The following is a 21,370-nucleotide window of genomic DNA, read 5'->3' as shown; positions in this document are numbered from 1 at the left end:
CATACACGTTCTCTTATCTTTTCTTCATACAGCATTCTAGCCTGCAAAAGTGTCTAAAACATTTGCATCTGAAAAGGAATATTGTGTAGCCTTCAGCTGACACTGCAGCCTGTTTGTGTCCTTCTGATGCTCCTCAACAGCAGTAGCAAGACTGTCTACTCTAGGAAGTAGTGCAGCTGGACAGGAGGAGATCTGGACAGCAGAACAGTTGGTGCTAAGGGCGTGACATCCACTCAGTATGCTTTTAGGTGGATTTATGTGGTCTAGCTCTAGTCTAGTCCTGTGCCTTGTATGCCCATTGGAGCATATCTTCCGGTTTAGTTTCATCCCAAAGGAACTCCAAAAGCACATTCATGATCCTACCCTAGATGCACCCTGTGCGCACCTACAAGCCTTCTTAGACAACATGCCAGACAAAGAAGTGCTCACAAAATGCTCGTACTTGCGTATTAATGGTACAGAAGCATCTGCAGGAAGAGCGAGCTGCAGGGTCTCCACGTTTCCCTTTCATGGCAAAGATTCACTATTTCGAGTGAGGACAAGCCAGCTGAAGCTTTGTGCCAGGCAGTGGTGCCACCTGACAGCGCTCCCCCCGGCTCCTGCCTCAGAGGACCTGCAAAGTTCTCTCTCCCTGAGTTTCAGGGCAACCAGGATTCAAATGGAAAAATCTGTGCGCACGGCAATCAGAACTTGATATCTTAAGTGGTGCAGTGTGTGTATTAATGCCAGGTGAGATCTGGCAAGTGAATGTTTGTTTTAAATTTCTCTTTAATCACTCTTACAGTTTTAACTTTGAAGTCTAGGGAAGTACACTTTCTGGTTTATGCCTCAGATGACATGGAAAAAGATATTCCACCTACAGTACTGGAATATCATTTATAGATGTGTAAATTCATAAAGCTATGCCTCTAACAGTTTGCCCACATGGAACTATCCCAATTTGCATCAACTGAGAACTTGACTGAAAAAAAAAAAGAACATTTGAGGCATTTTTTTTATTATAATTGCCCCAGTATTTCAGATCCAGCTATTTCAGAATATATGCAAGAACATATATCCAGCCTATGTGCAAAAAGGAACAAACAAGATTTGGGTAGAAGTGAGGGGAGACTATTTGCCTGCTAAATCAGTATTGAAATAGTTTTTGTTTAGACGTGGCTCATTAAAAATTTTAAGGCACATAGCTGGCTGAAAGGGTAGATTCCCGAATGGAGCTGGGAGGACAAGGAAAAGCTAACATACAAATCTTTGGAAAAATATTTAAAGAAATAATGATAAAAAGCGGGAAGGTTTGGAGGGGTACAAGAATACTTGGATTTATTCAAGTTCTGTTTTTCTACTACAGATGTTCTGCTAACTAGAGCAGAGATGTTCAGAGACCACATATTGGCTGTAAAATTCTAGGACTGAGATTAATTAAATGTCTGCTGCTCCTCATACAAACTAGACTCCAGAGTTTTTCAGGCCTTCTAGTCTTCTGAAGGAACAGCTGTAGAATACATCATGTGCATATCTTGCACTCTTAAAATGTATTTATATAACAAGTGTCATTTTTTTATAAGGAAAGTTAAACATCTTACCCTTCCTCTGATTATCTTGCTGCTGTTCAGAAAAAAAAGGATAAGGGTCTGACACTTACTATACCAACATCTGATACTTCCTGCAGAGCACTGCCTCCACCCAACATGTGTTTTTAAACAAAATTCATAGTAGGTTCAATGGTCACAATTATTCACTTATGTTATGGTTTGTGTGAGTTCATCTCTTGCAACAGTTGTAGGAAGGTGAGGACCCCATTCCGGTCTATTCTCTAGGTCAATACCTAGGAAATATAATTTGTCATTTGCACCTCCTTTTCCTCCTGACTGGACAATGTCATAGCTTCTTTTGATCAGTAAACTCACCCCTCCTCTGGATCCTGCTATGCAGGCAAGAGGTATACGTTTATTATGTGATATATTTTTATATATGATTAATCTTGCAGAAATCTCTTTTCCTCCTCCATAAGTGGACACCCTAACAACTTGATTTCTAGCCAGGCCTCAGACAGTTTCCCATTTTAATTTGATACAGTACCCACAAATTCACAATATTCCTATTGTGAATTTAGTGTAACAATGTTACACTAAAACAGCTATTTAAATGGTGCCCACCCCAGCTTTAACACTATACCCCTTACGGCTGCCTCCTTAGCTCGCATAGAAGAATGAAGCTGATGTCAAATGTAAAATTTTCAGCCTGCTGGAACTGTTATAAAAATGTAAACCCCAAGCCAAAGGCGTCTCCTTCGCTCCCACACGGCTGTAGTTGAAGAAGATGTCATTGACCATAAAGAAGCAAGTAAAACATTTTGCCTTAAAGCTACAGTGCTTCACATTGAAAAGACTTACATTTCTTACCAAATATGACTGCTTCAGGTTCATGATTTTGTTGTAACTGAAGATATTTTTATTCTAAAACTGGCCAATTACAGCAACTACAGGTGGTGGTCATACGCAGTGGCGGCTTGTGAGAGGCACAAAGGTACAACCTGACTAATGCCATCCAGAAACTCATGCACTGAGGAACACCAGCCTGTGCTTTTATTGTGAAAAAACTTTTTAATTGTTTGGGTTTTCTGAGGTAGACATTACTTGACCTTTAAATATATAATTTAGGGCCTACAGAAACTTTGGCCTGGACTCCTTAGAAATGCCAGCTGTGTGTGGAGGAAGTGCCAGCTGTGGAAATGAGAGAACGTGCAGCCCACAGCAAGCTTCCCGCCACTGTCTTTGCCCCATGCAATACGAGAAGGATGAAGAAGTTAGCTCAGTCTCTAGAAGCACTCAGTTCCCGATGCATTTGGTAAGACGAGCAGGAAGGATACACCAATAATGGTGATGTTGGCTTATTTATCAACCGCAAACCTATTGCAATATCAACAAGCAAGTTAGAGTCAGTCAAAATGACTGCCAGGAGGTCTCCATCTGAATGGATTTTCATAGCATTCAAGCCACGTAAAGACACATAGTCCAAATAAGGGACAATTTTGACTATGCCACTGTCCTAGGGCGGGGGTCAAAGGCTGTATAACATTCCAAATGCCAGTATATCTAGTCCTTTCCAGAATACCAACCAAAAATATTCCTCTTTAAGACTTCTTTGCAAAATTACTTATAATGAGTATTTTATTTAATAATGAGCACTTTAGAAATAAATGTCTTCAGTGGTTTTAATGCATCACCATAGGAAAGCTTTAAAACAAATAGACTTGAACATTATAATCATAATGTTTGGATTGTTAAAACTGCTGACAAGACCAATAAACCACAGTGGATTTGAGAGGCAGAAAAGTATCACTGATAGATTTCTGGGGGATAAAGATTTGAACAGCCTCTTGTTGCAGGCAAGCTTGATCTTGCTGATATGCATATTGAAAACGTCCCATAAAGTTAACAGAGGCTTTCGATTCTCAAGACAGACAAAGCTGTCCCATGTTAAGAAGTGTGTTGCTACAGGTAGCTTCTTGGATAGGAACTTACCCAAACTTGGGTCCATTTCCCAGCCATAGGCCTGTGTTAATCACAAGATTATCAAATGTTATGTGGTTGATATTACTTTAGAACATGCTGAGCAGGCAATTTTCTTGGGTTTGATTGGATCTTCCTATAATTTTATAGAAAAAAACAATATGTCCCATAGTAATTCCTGTCTCTCCTGTGCAATTACATAGAAATGTCAGGCAGTCTTAGCACCAGAACAATAAAAGCTAAACAGAATTTTTTTTAATTCCCAAGGAGGAAGAGTTAAGCTAATGGTGAAAGACAGACTGTGTTGGGTAGGAAATCTCAGCTGGGCCTTGACTACTATCAGGGGGCTGTAGGCAGAGACAGGACTAATTTGTTGACACCTTGGATTCATGGTTTTCTACCCCTAGTAATGTGACTGAGGACTGAAAAAGAGGTGATGTAAAAGGGGACCCTTCTATAAGACAGTCTGAAGGACACGTGGATAAAATTATTAGCAACTTTGTCGGTATCTCCATGTCTCTCAAGCTATTCCTTCATATGAGTATTTATAATGCTTAGAGCAGTATTCCTTATGTGGCTACAATACTATATAATCAGGAATCCCCAGCTACCGAGGCTGTTGTTACTTGAAGGATCCTAAAGGGTTTCAAGGATAAACCCAGGGGGTGACATACAACCTTAATGAAAGCAGCTTGCAGCTCTCAGAGACTCAAGAGGACTGTGTCTTTTTACATCAGGATTAAGTTTGGTCCAAAGTGTACAAAACTTGCGTTGTGCCTTAAAGCTAATTGAGGATTTGTGGCACTCTATCTCTCAGTTGGGAAAGGTCAGCTTTGAGATTTCCAGGTCAGAACTGTTTGACAAGGATTTAGTGTCATCCACAACTTGGGACATGCTAACAGGCTTTCTTGTTTAAAGGCAATGCTGTAACTGTAAAAAGAGGGTAAGAGGGCAAAACTGGGAGGAAAAGGAAGACGATTTGTTTAAGTGATTTATCCTTACACTTCAAGACTCTCAGACTAGAAGAGGGTTCCTCTTGCTGTATGAGGCATGACTGACCTATCTTTCCATTCTTGCACTGATGAGTTATTACAGTTTTGAAATGTAAATAGGAAAGATTTTGTAATCTATGGGGTAATCTGCATGGGCTAATTTGTACCTTCCTGGAAAGCCTAGATCCTTGCTCGGTGAAACAGGGCATTGTGGAAGCTTAGTCAACTTCTCCTGCCATTTGGGAAATCAAGGACAACACAAGAGACGAGCAGTGAGACGCACCATTTAATTACCTATAACCCTTCTAAGCATTCCTGTTTTTCCTAGGCTATATGGCTGGACAGTTGGAATTATGCTGTAGCGTGGGACAACATTACACTGGCCTCTTGTGTACCATATGCCTTTTCATTGACAAACTAACACTTTTTTAATGAGAGTTTCTGAGGTTGTTATCCAAACCACATTCCTTATCCCAGATCTCATCTTTAGCACCTCTCCCAGAGGTATCTGGGAGTTTGGACCCAGACATATTTGCAAATCCAGGGCTTGATCAGGTCCCAGTGAAGTCAATAAAAATATTGTTGGTGCTGAACAGATATCCACTAGGCTCAAATGAAATGTAAAAGCCATCCAAGAAAAAGTGGGAGACAAATTACAGGTTCTTTTTTTATTCAAAATGTGCCTTCTTCCCTCTCCCTCCCTTTAAATCTTTTTCAACTGTCTTAACTTCATAACTAGTTTAAAGTAACTGAGAAAATGTTTAAATTTTAAAATGTTGAATAGTCCTGGACCAATGCCCCAAAAATGTCATGTGACCTCCCTGATAGATAACTCTTAATTTTGGAACTTACTGATTCCAGTCAAGAATTGTTGGTGATGATAAGATACTGAAACGTAGAAAAAGAAATACCAGGAGGTTGAGAAATGAACTTTTGTTCGCAGGTATCACCATTTCTGGAAAAAAGGAAAAAGAAAAAACACCTGCAAAACTTCGGTGCGTTAAGTATTTCATAAGCATAACCTCAGGGGTATGTTAATGTAATCATTTACATGGGAATATTAATTTTTGAAACGTTTGTTGCATTAGTTAACCTGTTCTTTACAGAAGCGTTCGACCCTCGAAACAGCCTCCGGAAGCTGCAGAGGCAGGTGCTGCTCTGCCATTCTCTGCGCAGCCCACCACCACGGTCCCGATCCTGCAAAGCATTACAGACGTGCACATCATTCCCTTGCAGATAGGGTGTGAGACGCGGTTTGCGGGCTAGGAGGAGGCTGGAGAGCTGCATCCCCCTTGGAGTCCTGCAGCTAGAGAGCACCTGTTCCCGGCTCCCGTCGTGGGAGGTGGAGAGGAAACACGAGATAATAAAGGAAGCACCTTTGTTTCCCACGCGTCCGTGGGTGACTCGGGGCAAGACAGGGCACCTGGTGATGCTGGGTCGCGTACCTCAGCAGGAGGGAAGCCGGCAGAGTCGGACCCCTGCGGGGTCCCGCTCCTCTCGCCTTCCCGGAGCCCAGGCTGCCTTCCAGCCCTTGATCTCGGCAGAGAGTGAGCTGTTTGCCAGCCTGCTCTCGCTCTGCGGGCGGCGTTAAGGTGCAAAGGGCGGATGAAAAAGTAAACGCGGACATCTGCCCTTTGTGGTGTCCCTGTCGGAGCACGAAGCGGGGGAAGGAAGACGAGGGGACAGGGTGAGTGGATGTGTGTGTCAGCCAGCGGGGGGATGATCTAAGTATCTGAAGTCATCCGAAAGGTCAAAGCAAGCATTAACTCTTCCCCGCCCTCTCTCCTCCTCGGGGGCTCGGGGGAAATCACAGTCCGCCCAAACTAGATGACAGCTTGCCGGGACTTAATGACAGGCTGGGTGCAGACGAGCCGCGGCCGCCCAGACAAAGGGAGGAAGTTCGGTGCTGCCGCCGACCCCAGGAAGGTGCAGGGGCAGGGGACGAGCCGGGAGGCGGGGGCAGGGGCGGGGGCGCAGCCGCTCCGCTCCCCCCGGCCGCCCCCCGGGCGCTCGGCATCCCCGGCGCTCCGGCAAAGCCCCGGCCGCTTCCCTCCCCTCCGAGAGCCAGGCGTAAACCTGCCTCTGCCTCCTCCGCTGAGCACTGCAAAATGAACGGCAGCGGCGGGCGGGAGCGAGGGGGAAGCGGGCAGGACGCGAGGTAAGCGCCGCTTCCCCGTCCCCGGCCAGCGGTGACATCTCCACCCCCGGTGACTCTGTGGCTTTAAGCGGTTCCAGGGAAATCTTGCGTTTTTCATAGGCAAATATTTTTTTCTCCCGGTCTCTCTCCCCTCCCCGGCTTCCTCCCTCTCTTCCCCTCTCCTGCCTCCCTCTCTCCCTCCTTTTCTCCTCCCCCCGCAGCCCCCCCCCCTTTCCCCCTCCCCTCAAGTTTCTCCCTCTGTCTGATTAAATGAGAAGGAAGTGTGGGAGTGGTGGTTTTGAAGCTCTCCCTTTAAGAGGCAGCCTGCAGTGACGAATTGTTGAAATTGCCATTGCAGGATGGCATTCCGCTATAAATTCATTGTTCCACCTCCTCTCATCTTCACATTTCTCTCCCTTCTCCTCTTGTTCACATCGACAGACTGGGGATAACAACAACAACAACAGAAAAGATACAGGGAGGGGGCTTTTACAAAAATCCGGGACGTTTTCCGCTTCTTGGGCTTTTTTTTTTTCTTTTTTTTTTTTTCTTTTTAACCATCTCACCGGAGACGATCGAGGCGGTTTTTGGTGCCTGAATTTCTTCTCTCCCCTTCTCCTCCTTCTCTTCAAAACAAAAGGGGGCAAAAGAAGGAAAGGGAGCCCACCGGAGCCCGAGAAAGTGCCGAGTCGCAGCAGACCTGTCCCCTGCTGCTGCTGCTGCTGCTGCTGCTGCTGCTGCTGGTGGTGATGGTGATGATCCGGTGACTACAGCAGAGAAGTGGAAGAGGAGTGGGAAGTGCTCAAACTTCTCTACTTGCCGGGTCCGAGCCTCCTCTCCTCCTTTTTCTCTCTCCCCCCCTTTGCCTCCCCAGCAGCAGCGATTCGGGATTTTTTGCCTCTCTCTCTCCTTCCATGTGCTCCCGGCTCTTCCCTGCAGAGAAACACAAAGTTCACACGCGAGCGGCTTTTGTTGACATTTTTTTCTCTCCCACTCACACTTGACTCGAGTTTGGGAGGGAGAACTTTCTTTTCCTTTTTTTTTTTCTTTCCCCCCCCCTCCTTCCCCCTTCTGTCCTTCCCTTAACTACGTTGCTGCACCCCGCCGACCGGCTCCTTCCACCGCCCCCCCCAACTCTTATTATCACTCCCATTAATTACCACCACCACTGTGCCCACTCCTGACGGCGAGGCAAGCATGCTCCTGAAGCTGCTCTCCCTGCTGCTGGCCGCCGAGCTGCACCTCGCTCTGGCCCAGCCGCCGGCACCTGCCGACGACGGAGCGCCGCCGCCCCCCGCCGCCACCGCCACCGCCGCCGCCCCGCCGCCGCCCCGGCCCGGCCCTCCCCCCGGGCCGCCCCGCCGCCCCCCGCCGCCCCGCGGGGCCAGCGGCGTCGTGCGGCGCCTCGACCCGACCTACGCGGGGGGCGGCAAGGCGGGCTACGTCCTCTACGCCGGGGGCCAGCGCTTCCTCCTCGACCTGGAGCGCGACGAGGCGGTGGGGGCGCGGGCGCCGCGGGCCGGCGGGCCGCCGCGCTGCTACTACCGCGGCACGGTGGACGGCAGCCCGCGTTCCCTGGCCGTCTTCAACCTCTGCGGCGGCCTCGACGGCTTCTTCGCCGTGGGCCGCTCTCGCTACACCGTCAGGCCGGCGCGGCGCGGCGCGGAGGCGGCCGGCCCGCGGATCTACGGGGAGGGCCCGGCCCGCGCCCCGCACCTCTTCCGCAGGGACCGCTTCAGCTTCGAGACGGTGCCGGCCCGCACCAGCTGCGAGACCCGCGACCCGGCGGCGGCGGCGGCGGCGGCGGCGGGGGACGGCCGGCGACGGCGGCGGCGTCGCTCCGTCTCCCGGGCCCGGCAGGTGGAGCTGCTGCTGGTGGCCGACGCCTCCATGGTGCGCAAGTACGGGAAGGGGCTGCAGCACTACCTGCTCACCTTGGCCTCCATCGCCTCCCGGCTCTACGCCCACGCCAGCCTGGAGAACCACGTCCGGCTGGCCGTGGTGAAGGTGGTGGCCCTGGGGGAGAAGGAGAAGGGGCTGGAGGTCAACAGGAACGCCGCCACCACCCTCAAGAACTTCTGCAAGTGGCAGCACCAGCACAACCGCCTCGACGACGACCACGACGAGCACTATGACGCTGCCATCCTCTTCACCCGCGAGGTAGGCATCACCCCGACCGACGGCGACTTGGTGTCCCTCGAACGATGTGTCATGGGGTGGTTGGGCTGCGATGAGGCCGCCTTGGCAGCCTTCCAGCCACATTGCCCTGCTTTGCCCAGTGGTTGCCTCCCCGCTCACACCTTCGGCCGTTCCGTTGGGTTGCACTGCGTCTCGGGGACCGGCACCCACGCACACAGCTGCCAGGGATGGAAGAGGGGTTGAAAACCCAACAAATTGTGTATGCACTTGTGTGTGCCCCTTCCCCTGCGAGGTCATCCCCGCTGCGGGTACACGGTTGTTCGTGCCAGTGCGGTGCTGGGACTCCTGCCAGGGTGGAGAGGTGGTGGAGCCTGACTGGGGGACTTGGCTGAGGCCGCCTAGTTTATCTCTGCTTGAGAGATGACGTTGTTCCATCTTTCCCAGTGAGATGTTTCACACACAGCCCCTGTCTCTCTGGGGAGGTGGTCCAGGCAAAGGGCTGATAGTGCTCCCTAGCCTAAATTAGTCCCCAAACAAACCTGCTAGCGAAAATGGTGAAGAACACCTTAAAAGGACGCACAACTTCCTTGTTGAGTGCGTTGAGGTGCTATTTCCAGCAAGAATAGCTCCGCCACACTGGAAGCTGACAGCGCTTGTGGTTCAAGGGTAGGACGTAAATGCAAACCGCAGGTAAACAGAGCTGCAGAAGTTGAGTGAGTTGGGCTGATGGTAAGGGGATGCAATCTCTTTCTTGTTCCCCAAGTGAAAAATGGGTGTCCTGATCAACTGTGGGTCGGATCTGGCCGGTCTTACCCATGCAGAGCTGTGCCCTGCTCCCTGCCTGGTTGTTAATTAATTGCATTGCCAGAGGTCGTTAAGGGACATTGCTCTAGTAGACATGTGGCCGAGTTTATGCAATGAAGTTCTTCTGTAAGAATATCCCTTCAGTGGTTTGGGTTTGGTGTTTTCTTTTTTTCCCTTCCCCAAGTACGAAAAAAATAACTGCATGACTTTCCGTTCGTTTGAGTTCTCCTGCTTTTCTACATCATCGGAGCCTGCCAAAAAGGATGCTTTGGATGGTTTGTGGAAGGAGTTGCTCCAGAAGGGGGGAAAAAAAGCGCCTGGCTTGCTTTTATAGCTGTAAATAGTTGAAACATTAGGTTCTGTGTCAGTCAGGCATCACTTGTACAGCAGGAGCCTTTTTTAGCAGTTTAAAGCCCATTGGTCCAATTTGCAAGCTTTCATTTTTTTATCATTATAATCTGAATGAAAGCAGGCTACCTAGCCTGGGTCAGAATGCTCTTGCTTTTTTCTGTAAACGTCCTTTCTAATGGCTTATTAATTAAGCCTGAGCCAGAATCCGTCACTTTTCACTAAAGAGTGTTTTTCTCTGCCAGTATTCCCATTTATTTCTCTGGGATTTATTACAATTCAGAAACTCTTCGGGTGGCAGACTGTGAATCTTGACATCAATTATTAAGTTAATTTGGATTGAGATAGGATGTGAATTTAAAGTGCACTTGCTTTACAGATGCTTATCTGTAATTCTTTGCATGGATGCCCTCATGCCAGCATAAGAGTGTGCTGCTAATCAGTAATCCACTTTCAAAGACTCCTGAGCAATGCATCTTCCATGCGTAGAGTTACCTCTTTTGGATGTAAGTAGTACCTAAACTAAACAAAATGTCACAGTTCCCGTGGTCTCTTTCCACTCTTAAGATGCAAATATTGCTTGCGCTGTTACTTAGGGATGAAAAAGCTTTGCAAGAAAAAAAGCACAGGCTTCCGTTTTCTTGGTTTACATTTTAACACATTTAACTATGGGATTAGCCCCTCAGTGCAATTCAGTATAACTTAATCTGCTTTAATGATTTGCTCTGTGCACACGCATATTGTTTGGCATTACATTTCAGTATTTGACTCAATAAGAACAAGACTGTAGTTTCTTGCTGCATGTGTTCATGATGTTCTTTGCAGGGAGTATGTGTGAGTCCACATGATTTTTATATGCTTACACTTGCAATGTCAACATGAATCTGTTTGCTCCTTGTGGAATGTAAACACGAAAAGGGTTAAAGGATGAAAAAGCAGTAGAGAAGTTTCCTGGAGAAAACAGCCCCACTTTGAACTAAAGAGAGATTTTTTCCAGTTTAGCTTTTCAATGAGAGTGGCAGCAACTGGCAGGAGGATCCAACTTTTACAACTATGTTTTGAATGTATGAAGTACGTTGCTTAGCTACTAGACGCCAAGCCATGGCTGCCTGTTTTGTTGGGCTCTGAATACCGTCATGCTAATTTTTGAACATCCAGATGTCGTCTTCTCAATGGCTTGTTTTTTAGACATGGGGTAAATGTGTGAGGTACATTTTCCGTCTTTGTTTACTAACTGAGGCCACCTTGAACTTTGTGTCTCTGCGTCAACAGAATAATATTTGCAAATAATTTGTCAGCCGAACGCATGTCCCTAGCTGTATGTAACTGTTTATGTGTAGTTAGAATCTAAATTATGCATGCCTGTTGCCATACAAGTCTCTAATATAATAATTATCTTAGTTCTGGAGTGACATTTACTTGGATGTTATTTTTAACACCAAAAGAGGCTCTCTGAAAAGATAGTAGCTTTACTCAAGTTCCTTATAAAGGAAGAATCCCGTCAGAATTCAGGACCATCACTTCCTCCTCTTCTGTTGTCATTACTTTTTTAAAGATAAATTAATAACCATTAATAGACTAAGAGTGTGCTGGCAGCTCTCCCTTATTATGAAATTAGTACTGGCGGTTCAAATTAGTATCATAGAATCATGGAATCACAGAATCATAGAATCGTTTAGGTTGGAAAAGACCTTTAAGATCATCAAGTCCAACCGTTAACGTAGCAGAGCCAAATCCACCACTACATCATGTCCCTAAGCACCTCATCCAAACGTCTTTTAAATACCTCCAGGGAAGGCGACTCAACCACTTCCCTGGGCAGCCTGTTCCAATGCTTGATAACCCTTTCAGTGAAGTAAAACTTCCTTATATCCAGTCTAAACCTCCCCTGGCGCAACTTGAGGCCATTTCCTCTTGTCCTATCACTTGTTACCTGGGAGAAGAGACCGACCCCCACCTCACTACAGCCTCCTTTCAGGGAGTTGTAGAGAGCAATAAGGTCTCCCCTCAGCCTCCTTTTTTCCAGGCTAAACAACCCCAGTTCCCTCAGCCGCTCCTCATAAGACTTGTGCTCTAGACCCTTCACCAGCTTCATTGCCCTATCATCATCATTCATACTAGGAAGGACTTCTCATGCAGAAAGATTTTTAGAAGATTTACTGATTCTGGATTAAAACATTCAATCACTTTTGGTCATAATCTGTGTTTAATTTGATAAGGGCTTTTAAGCAATCATGCTGCAGAGCATAGTAAATAGTAAATAGTAAATAAATAATGAACATGGGTTCAGTTCACAGACAACTTGTGTTAAAACTATATTAAGGCTCTATATTGCTTATCAGTGGTGGCAAGAACCATGTAACTATCCATTAGCTGCAGTGATTCTGTTTACTCTATAACCGCAAGGAAAACTGCAGCAATGTGTCTGGTCATTATTATCACCTGTGTAGGAGATTGTAAAAACCCTCACTGGGCACAGAAATGATCTATCACTAAATATTGCAGAAAGGTAGTTGGGTTCCACAGTGATTATTTAAATTCCCAAAATCTAATAAGGAGAAGTATATTTTCCCAGTGGTCTCAATCTCTCGTTTGACCCATGATGGCCAGTATCAAGCCTGACAGAGGTCGGACTTGTCAGTATCAAAAGGTGATAATTTTCTAATCAGTCCTGTGAGAGCTCTCATTAAGGCGGTTTGGCCTTAACAGCCTTAGAGAATACATGGGTCCCCTGCTGTTTGACTACTTTGTGGTTGAGTCCTTGACAGCAGCTGTAAATTTTTGGGCCGCATGCATCCTCAGAGCATCCTCCGTGGAATATGGCAATGCAAGGAGTTGATCATCTGGTGGCCCGGTGAGTCCTCCGTCCCGTGCGGCGGTAGAGAAGCGGCTGTGTGGTGGGAAGAAGAGCTTGTAAAGCCCTCTTCCCTGGGAGATTAGCTCGCTTTGTTCTCAATGGCAGTGAAGTCAACAGCAAATTTAGAATTTAGTCCATTTCAGGCTTTTTTATTGTGAACAGTTCTCAGAAGCTGGAAACAGGTTATCTTTAGTCTTCAGGTTTTTAGGGGTGCAACGAAATACTTGCCAGATTATTTGTCACAGTAGAAAAACATACTAGACGTGGCTTGCAAACTGCACTTGAACTCAGACTGTTCTTTTCCGAGGCCTAGCCTGCTCTGCAATTATCCTCTAGAATTCATCCAATCTACTTCATTACTGACCCTTAGTTAAATTTCAAGTGAACTATTGAATGCATTTGGACAAAATCCAGTTCTCTTCCTTTCCTTTCCCCCCAATTCTGAATCATGTGAAAATTAAAAGAGATATTTCTCACAGTAGATACAGGCAACAAGAGCAAGGAAAAATACTTTCCTAAGTGCTTGTTAGCATCATCTGTGATAGTGCCATCATGCCTGGCTCTAACAAAAAGTTCATGCTAGAGCCAAAGGCCTCTGTCCTGCCTTTTTCTACATAGTAATTATATGGGGTCTTGCATGTGTGATTTAGTTTAACTGTCAATCTGACAGTGCTATTGAAATTTAACAGCAAGCTTTGGATTATTTTAGCTCTATAGATGATAATTTCATTGCGTGAAGCACATGCTTTCTTTTGCTCCAGTTCTTTCTTCTTTTTTTCTTTTCTATATTATCATCTTCCCACAATTATTATCCCATATTAATAAAACAGGTCACTGTACCAATGGTCAATAGAATATATTTCACTAATGTTTATTATTATTATTACTCTGAAGAAATTATAATGTGATGTGTCTATCAGTTTTGTAGTGTTTTCACCAATTTTGTTGCAAATCTAATATATTTAGATAACGTCCCTGACAAGAAAATAAAGCAGGACATAATTTGTGTGGGAGAAGTAGCGTGATTCACACTAATCTGCAGAGATGGTGTGGAGTTTCCCCACAGGAGGAACTATGGGTTAGGCAAGTTAAATCGCACATTTTCCCTTGTTCACCAGCTTCATAACTGAAACTTTGTTTGCCCTTCCCCTCCCCATGCAGAGTCCAAATGCTTTACGTGCGTTTTGTCAATATTTTTAAATAATCTGTAGCTTGCATAATGCTGCTGCATTTTCTTCATGTGCTTTAGGAAAAAAAATAAGTTTTGTTAATATGTACATTCAGAGCATAAAAGCTTAACCCAGTTTAGGCTCTATTTCTAATACTTTGTTGCAGATCGTCCTTGGTTGACAAGTGCCTTGGTTGACAAGTGCCTAGGATCCCCATACAGTACAAGGGGAGAGTAAGACCATGCCTAAATATCCAGTCTGGTGAGGAGGTAGTTTCTGAAGCCAGCAAGCGTAGCATGCATGTGCTAAACTTAGCCCAACAGGACATCACCCATACATTGAGTTTTCTTGAATTTCACCTTACCTAGAATTCAGAAAGACAGCTCTGTACGGTTGAGATCCAAATGCCCAAAACTCAGGCCTGTACTTATCATATTAACCTGAAAGGAAGATGACCACAGTTTTTAAGTTAAACTACTTGAGGAAAAGATGTGATTTTTGTTTTGGTAGGTATGGCAGGTATCACCACTCCTGTTTTCCTCGAAAGGTAACCGGACTTCGGTCTTTCCTCTCAAAATATGGCCGTGGGAGGACAAACCAGTATCCCATTGAGTCTGACGGGAGTCCTTCCTCGCTTCACAGAGATGGCCAGGCCCTCTCCCTGGTGCCCTAACCTGGACATCCCCGTGACCAAGACCCACCAGTGTCTCAGGAAAAGGACATTTCACAGCAGGCTTCCTCCAGGGCAGCCTTCCGTCATTTTGGCTTGTAAAGCCTCTCTTTCAAGTGTCATAGTATCGGTTGAGGGGTAAAATAGACTGTGCCCTAATTATTTTTTTCACCAGTTAGCCCTTATTTCCAGTATACCTTTTGCAGTCTGACTCCGGTCTTGTGCTCCTTTTGCCTTCCAGTCATCATGCGCTCTTTGGGTGACACCCATCATCCTTTCTGTTTGGGCGAGCCTTAGTTTCCTCCACATGTGCCATTCTGCTTTGCTGTGACATTAATAACCTTTCACCCACTTTGCAGAGGGGCGCGCGGGAGGGTGGATGTGTGGGTCCCGAATGCCACCTGACCCCACCCTCCCCTTACAGGGCTGCGGTGGGAACGCTGCTGCAGGAAGTCGGAAAGTCATATTTAATTCCTTCCTCTGCTTGAGGGATTTTAGGTCTGTATCGCCCACCTCCCAGGAGAGGTCCTTAACCGGTAGGTTGTAAGCTGTTCCAGGTGTTAAGGAAACTTTCCACCCCTCTGACCAAAGCTATGTCACTGTTTAGCAAGTAATTCAAGATTCATATGGTGAGAAGGAGAGAAATCGTGACCTGAAGCCGCTGACTGGAGCGCACTGCTTAGAGCAAGGCAGTCCGGGTTCCCAAAGCACAGAGAGAAGACTGTTTCTGTAATTTACTGAAGGACTGTTCAGTGTAAATACAGAAGCTGGCTGAGGAGCAGGGACCAAAAATCAGGTCCCTTCCCCAAGCGCCGTAAGCACTAACTGCAGCCTGGGCTAGGGAAACCTTTGGCACTTGGGCTGCAACAGGAGGAGCCTCAACTCCCTGCACGCACGGACACGTGCAGACCTTCGTTGTAGACCATAGTCTGGTGTAGACCACAGGGCACTCTCCTAAGAAACATGCTTCTAAGTCTCCTCATCCCTGGAAGGAATTTGAAGCTGGATCACCTTCTTATTGGGCAAAGGCTTTAACCGATGAGACATTGTGAAGAAACCAGAAAAGCAAGCGAACAAACACACAGAGATGTAAAAGCTGTTAGCTGTGCTTTAGAAGAAGGTGATGTGCAGCTGTGCCTGATAGAAAGCCTAATCCTGTTGGTTTCTCGTATGCCTGATCTGAGAACGCCTGTAGGCTTAGCTTCCCTCAGGGGCAAAGATGGAGAAACATTAAGCATCTCAACCCCAATCAAGCTTTAGTATAAGCTAAGTGCTAAGCTGCTCAGGGCTGTAAAACTGCGGCACTTTGGGGCCCATAAGGTCACAAACTGCAAGCCCTATGAAGGGTAGATAACTCAAAGACCGGAGGACGTGTGAGCCAATTTTGTTCTTCTGCCCTTACATTCCACCAAACTGTCCGCGCTGGTGCTTAAATCCTGTTTTGGATCCCTTCCACGGGCTCTGGCCTAATATCAGGTTTCACTAAACAGTTTATTCTTGTTTTTAAGCCTACTGCACAAATCAAAGAATTTCAGGTAAAATAAATGAACTGCTCCAGCAGGGTGCCACGGCAGTTATCTTCGTTCACAACAATGCCACGTACATATGGCAAACAGCCAGCTGCTCTTGATGTACTTACAAATGCCAAGAAAACTTGGCCTTTAATAAGCTGTCTAATTAACTACTAGTCTTATGATGTACAGCTCAGCTTTCCTAAGTCATTCCTTTGCCAAAGCTTAAGTCTTAACATCTATTGTCTCCTGTGTAGCAAATGCATTTCCTAGTCATTCTTCTATTTTGAAACTACTGTAATGCAGATCAAGGGCCAGACTCTGCATTCCTTCTTTAGAAATATCAAGAAACACTTATTCTTTGAAGCTTCTACCGCTATTTGGAGGCAATTACATGAGCATACCGATCTGAGTAAGCAATTAACTTTTTGAATAGAAGCCACACACCAGAGTGAAATAATCGTTGGAAACTGATTTTAAGTATCATGTGAGTCCTCGCTTTCTTAGTGCTTTAGCTGGGGTATGAAAAGTTGAGGAGACCCACACAGATTTTTTAGATTGCATCATTACATCAGGGCCTGTTTTTAACAGAAAAAAAAAAAGTTTTCAAGGGAAATAAAAACTTTTAATGTACTCCCAGAAACTTTACTTCATAAAAGTCTGGGACTGCTTTCCAAGACTGCCCAGGAAGATTAAAAATATGGCTATTGATGCTGGCAACAAATAATCCATGGCCAGTACAGCTACAGGAGGCTTAAGTCAAAAGAAATTTTGCCATAAAGATTTCAATCAGTGGAAATGTAAACAGGCGTGATTTTCAATAACGTCACTCAAAATCATGCTGTTGGAAAGGACCATGTAGCTAGGGAATGGTGAGGTGACCCGATAGCAAACTTTTCAGAATATGTGTCTCAGAGATGCCACTTGATAGGCTTCAATTATGTATATAGTATATGCTACATGATGCTATGAATAGAAATGTATTAAAGTTCAAATCATGCAGAGGCAAGAGAAATAAAGAATAAATGAGACTGTGAGTTGAGAACATAATGGAGCTGAGTCTTCAGGAATCTGCCTAAGTGATTATTGACAAAGTCAGTATTAGCTTAAAAAAAGCATCCTCATGCAGTCACTGAGGACTGAAGTCTGCAACGAAAACCAGAAGGCCCAGCACATGCTCTCTGTTCAATGCGTAGCCAACACACGCCCTGCTCCAGCAGCAGATGGGCAACCCATAGACATCCCTCCCCAATAACAGCTTCATACAAAGAAGCTAACACCAGAAAATATTTCCTGTCCTTGTTTCCAAGATCCTTTACAAGCCTCCTCCACCGCTGCCCAGCTGGGATTCGGTAGGCGGCTGCAGGCATCCCCCCACCGCCTTGCTCGGACTGCTGGGGAGGCAGCGCGGATGTGGTCACGGAGCTGGCTGAGGGGAGCGGGGCTTTACTGTACCACTGCCCACCACTTTCTGACCACAGTGCGGTCGCTTTCCTCTCTTCTCCTTTACGAGGATCATTGGTCCCACACCATCTGAGGACAGCTGTTTTCCAGCTGTCCGTGGGGTGTTGGAGGAGCTAGGTAATTTTACAGATAAGCAATTTTCAGAATCACTCGTTTTCTGCTGTGGGATTTCCTAGGAGCAACCTTTAACTAATACAGCCCTTCAAGAAATTCGTTTTAACTGACCTGAAGTTAAGGTATTTCACAAAGAAAGCATAAAGCCTGCTTTGTTTTGTCTAGACAACTGTTATGCAAATGAGCACTGCCTTGAAAGTTACTGGTGGGATGCTGAGGTATGTGGGTATGTGTCATACTCTGGGAAATGATGGAAATGGAAGAACAGCGATTTGATGAAGTGACTGGATTTCTGAGGAAAACCCGGGCATGCAGTGTGGTGCGATGTCAGTAACACCTAACATATGAAAAGTAACCAAACATTCCTATGTCCGTTAGTGCTTGCATATGCACATAGCTGTTTTTTTGATGTCTGATGAAGATGGCGTAACGCAATCCTGTGCATAGCTTTCGAAATTTTGAGGGTGGGATTACTAACCAGCCAAGAGTCAGAAGAGCTGCTTACAGTTAACATCCCTGTCGTAATTTTCCATACTCCACACATCCCATCAGAAGTAACTCTAAGGAAGTTTATGAGATTGCCTGCTTAGAAAGATTGTATTCTTTTAATTATACTTGTGGCATCAAATCTGGAGAATCATTGTGAGGTCTGGTTGTGTCTGCTGGTGTATAGCTTCACAGCCATATCACTGGCATAGCTTCTTCATGTATGCAAATGGAAATAAATCATGCACTGGCATAAAGCATCTGTGTGCTGATATAATTGTGCCTACACTGGGAGCTGTACTGATGTAAGTATCTACGTAATAATGACACCCAAATACAAGGAAAGACCAAATGACACAGAATCTGCATGCAGACACAAGGCCTGAATTAATGCATTTTATACTATTATTGGCACTGTCAACCTGAGAGTAATTTAGACCTCCTCCAGTAAGCTGCCTTCTGTCTGATTTATGTGCTTTTTGGTACTTGTGTAAGAATTTCAGTTCAACTGCTTGTGTGGATTCAGTTCAAATTACATTAGTATAAAGGTATTTTACTTCCTATACAGCTTACACTCATTTATTTAGACAGATTATATCACCATGAAAAGGTATTTTTATTGGTACTATGCACATGCATTTTTTCTGAGTTTTGTTACTCATGCTGCTGTAGGTAAACCACTTACAGTTACATTTACATAGAGTTTACTCCATGTAAAATGTACCCTTAGACTGAAAGGGACAGATTTTAAAGTACTTGAAAATGGGCATCCTTATTCTGTACCTTCCCATGCAGACCCAGAAGCAAAGTCTGGGGAGCTAATTGGATGTCAAGGGTGGGAGCCAGTGGGGTTAGAGAGAAAGTTGTCTGCATATTATCTACATTGCTACAGAATGGAAGTTTTTCTTAAACCATGGATTATACCTGTGAAAATTTGGGAATTGAAATACTTTTGAACTTTATTCCTTCTCTTCTTGTGAGGCTGTTTTGTTCATTGGTACTGCGGCATTTAAATCTTGACATTAAGTAGCACCAAGAGTGCACTTATCGAAAAGAGTTCCCAGACACCTGGAAGCCAGAACTGATCCCGAAGTTCTTGCTCCATATATGTAACACTGCTCTGTAATTTTAGCTTGAAATTTCTTTATTTCATCTTGGGGAAAAAAGAATACACTTTTTTTTTTGTGAAGAGATGCTCTGTCACAGTACCTGTGAACTCAGTGTGTTTTTCTTTGACTTAAGTGGGATTAGAATTCTGTGCATTTTCAAGTTTGCCTAAATTTGAAACTATCATAATCAGTGAACATTGTTGACCTGAAGCCTCATACAGGAGATCTGAAGGGAAGAAGAGAGTCTTAAAAATGAAGGGGAAAAAGGTACTCTTTGATCATTTTGATAATAACATTTGATAATACTCTCATGCCTTGAAGATGACAATTTCATTCAACCACAATGGAATGCTGAAGTGTTCCAAATAGCATGATACCTACTTTTCCTTCTCAACCAAAAAAAGCATATGTATGTACATTCAGGCTACTATTCTTCCCTCTGCTCCAGCAGAAGCACTGAAAAGTTACCGCTGATGATTAAAAGACTATGTCTGATGAAAGCTGCCTTCATCATTATCATTATCAATATCATTATCATTATCATCCTGGAACAGAAAGAAAAAACCTAATGCTACTTGCATGGGGTTTGGAGACACCCCATATCATGGGGTTTGGAGACACCCCATATCACTCGTTTTCCACTTGTAAAGTGGGAAATGTGATTGAGTTGTCACGCTAGTAAGACTAGGAATCAAGAGATTTTACACTCTGTCATATCACTGACTCTTTAAGCAGCCTCTGAGAATTGCTTAAATACTTGGTGTATTGGGTAATACATTCTTAATCATTGTACTACTTGACAGATGTGACATGAAGTTTAATATATAACAATCTTATTTCTTTAAGTGCAAGTACAAGACTTGCCTTTGGAAAAGAAAGGTGATCTCTGGTTCAAGGACTGATCAGGAATCTGAAGCTTTCTCTCTGTGCCTTGATTCACCTTCTGTAAATAAAGAGAATACTCTATTTTTATTGTCAATGAAGAAATGCTTCTATGGCACGTATTTTAAGTACCTAACTCAATGCAAGTTTGAGCCTCTGTATGCATTGCAGAAGTACAAATTTAACTAACAATATTTAATTACAGAACGTATCCAAATCCTGTTAAAGACAATTAAAATAGTCCCACTGACTTTACCAGGGGTGGGGTTGGGTCATCGTGCTTTTAAACTGCATTGACATCTTTAGACGGAAGCTTATATTGATGTTTTTATCCAGGCTCTGCTGTTTGCAAAGTGCTGGTGACTTTAACCTGTTGTTACCTATGCGTGTAAAAATTTATTTTAATGATTTTTTCTTTTTTCCTTCCTGGGCAGGATTTATGTGGGCATCATTCATGTGATACTCTGGGAATGGCAGACGTTGGGACCATATGCTCTCCTGAGCGCAGCTGTGCAGTGATTGAAGATGACGGCCTCCATGCAGCTTTTACAGTGGCTCACGAAATTGGTATGCAGTGCCTTTTCTGTTCACTTGCCAAATCAAACACTTGTAACAGCTGCATTAGTAACCAAAATACTTCACAATTAATTCCAGATTTCCCCTGGTCCAGATACTCACTTGGGGATTAAGGCTGTATACATATGCACTTCAGGGTTAACTAATAAGGGATCAGAAGGCAAGTGAAGGCGCACAGTAGGTGTTTCCTTTCTGACAGTGTCATTTCTAAGCAGTAGTTGAAGTGAAAATTCAAAGGCTGCTGCTACTGTCCAAAGATGTCAATACGTGTCCCTCCTGAGAAAGCATTTGGCCCATCTATTGTAATTTGCATGCATTTAGTGCATACACAGTGAAAAATAACTCACCTTTTTGAACTACTTGCATGCTCTACTATTACAAAACTTTTTCTTGGCACAATATTACCTGCAGAGGAAGGCTTTTGTGGAAAAAAACAGAATTCTAATCTTTTTCTAAGTGTATGGAAATTCCACCTATATGGTAAAATATGGTACTAATGCAAATCCTGAAATACGTGAAATAGTATAAAGGTGATAAAGGTTTGGTCAAAAAAATCTGTTTAACTTTGTTTCAGTTTCCACCTCGGTGGACAGCAATTTAATG

At 44.7% G+C, this 21,370-nt stretch overlaps 1 protein-coding gene and 1 long non-coding RNA gene across 2 annotated transcripts in view; one reads left to right on the top strand and one right to left on the bottom strand.

The window, feature by feature from the left end:
• Positions 1-320: 320 nt before the first annotated feature.
• LOC140643252 (uncharacterized) lies at positions 321-7,939 on the bottom strand. Its single transcript, XR_012039545.1, has 3 exons — positions 7,799-7,939; positions 7,115-7,571; positions 321-6,076 (listed from the first exon to the last, which is right to left on the bottom strand). It is a non-coding gene; the product is annotated as an uncharacterized lncRNA (long non-coding RNA).
• The window catches only part of ADAMTS5 (ADAM metallopeptidase with thrombospondin type 1 motif 5), a 45,981-nt gene continuing 31,029 nt past the window's right edge, over positions 6,419-21,370 (top strand). Inside the window, exons 1-2 of the mRNA XM_072844784.1 lie at positions 6,419-8,798; positions 20,626-20,758. Coding sequence (XP_072700885.1) covers positions 7,836-8,798; positions 20,626-20,758 — 1,096 coding nt within the window. The 5' untranslated portion in view covers positions 6,419-7,835. The remainder of the gene's footprint in view (positions 8,799-20,625; positions 20,759-21,370) is intronic.

Source organism: Ciconia boyciana, chromosome 1, assembly GCF_034638445.1.
Source record: "Ciconia boyciana chromosome 1, ASM3463844v1, whole genome shotgun sequence".
Lineage (NCBI taxonomy): Eukaryota > Metazoa > Chordata > Aves > Ciconiiformes > Ciconiidae > Ciconia > Ciconia boyciana.
This window is presented reverse-complemented; position numbering and strand designations above follow the sequence as displayed.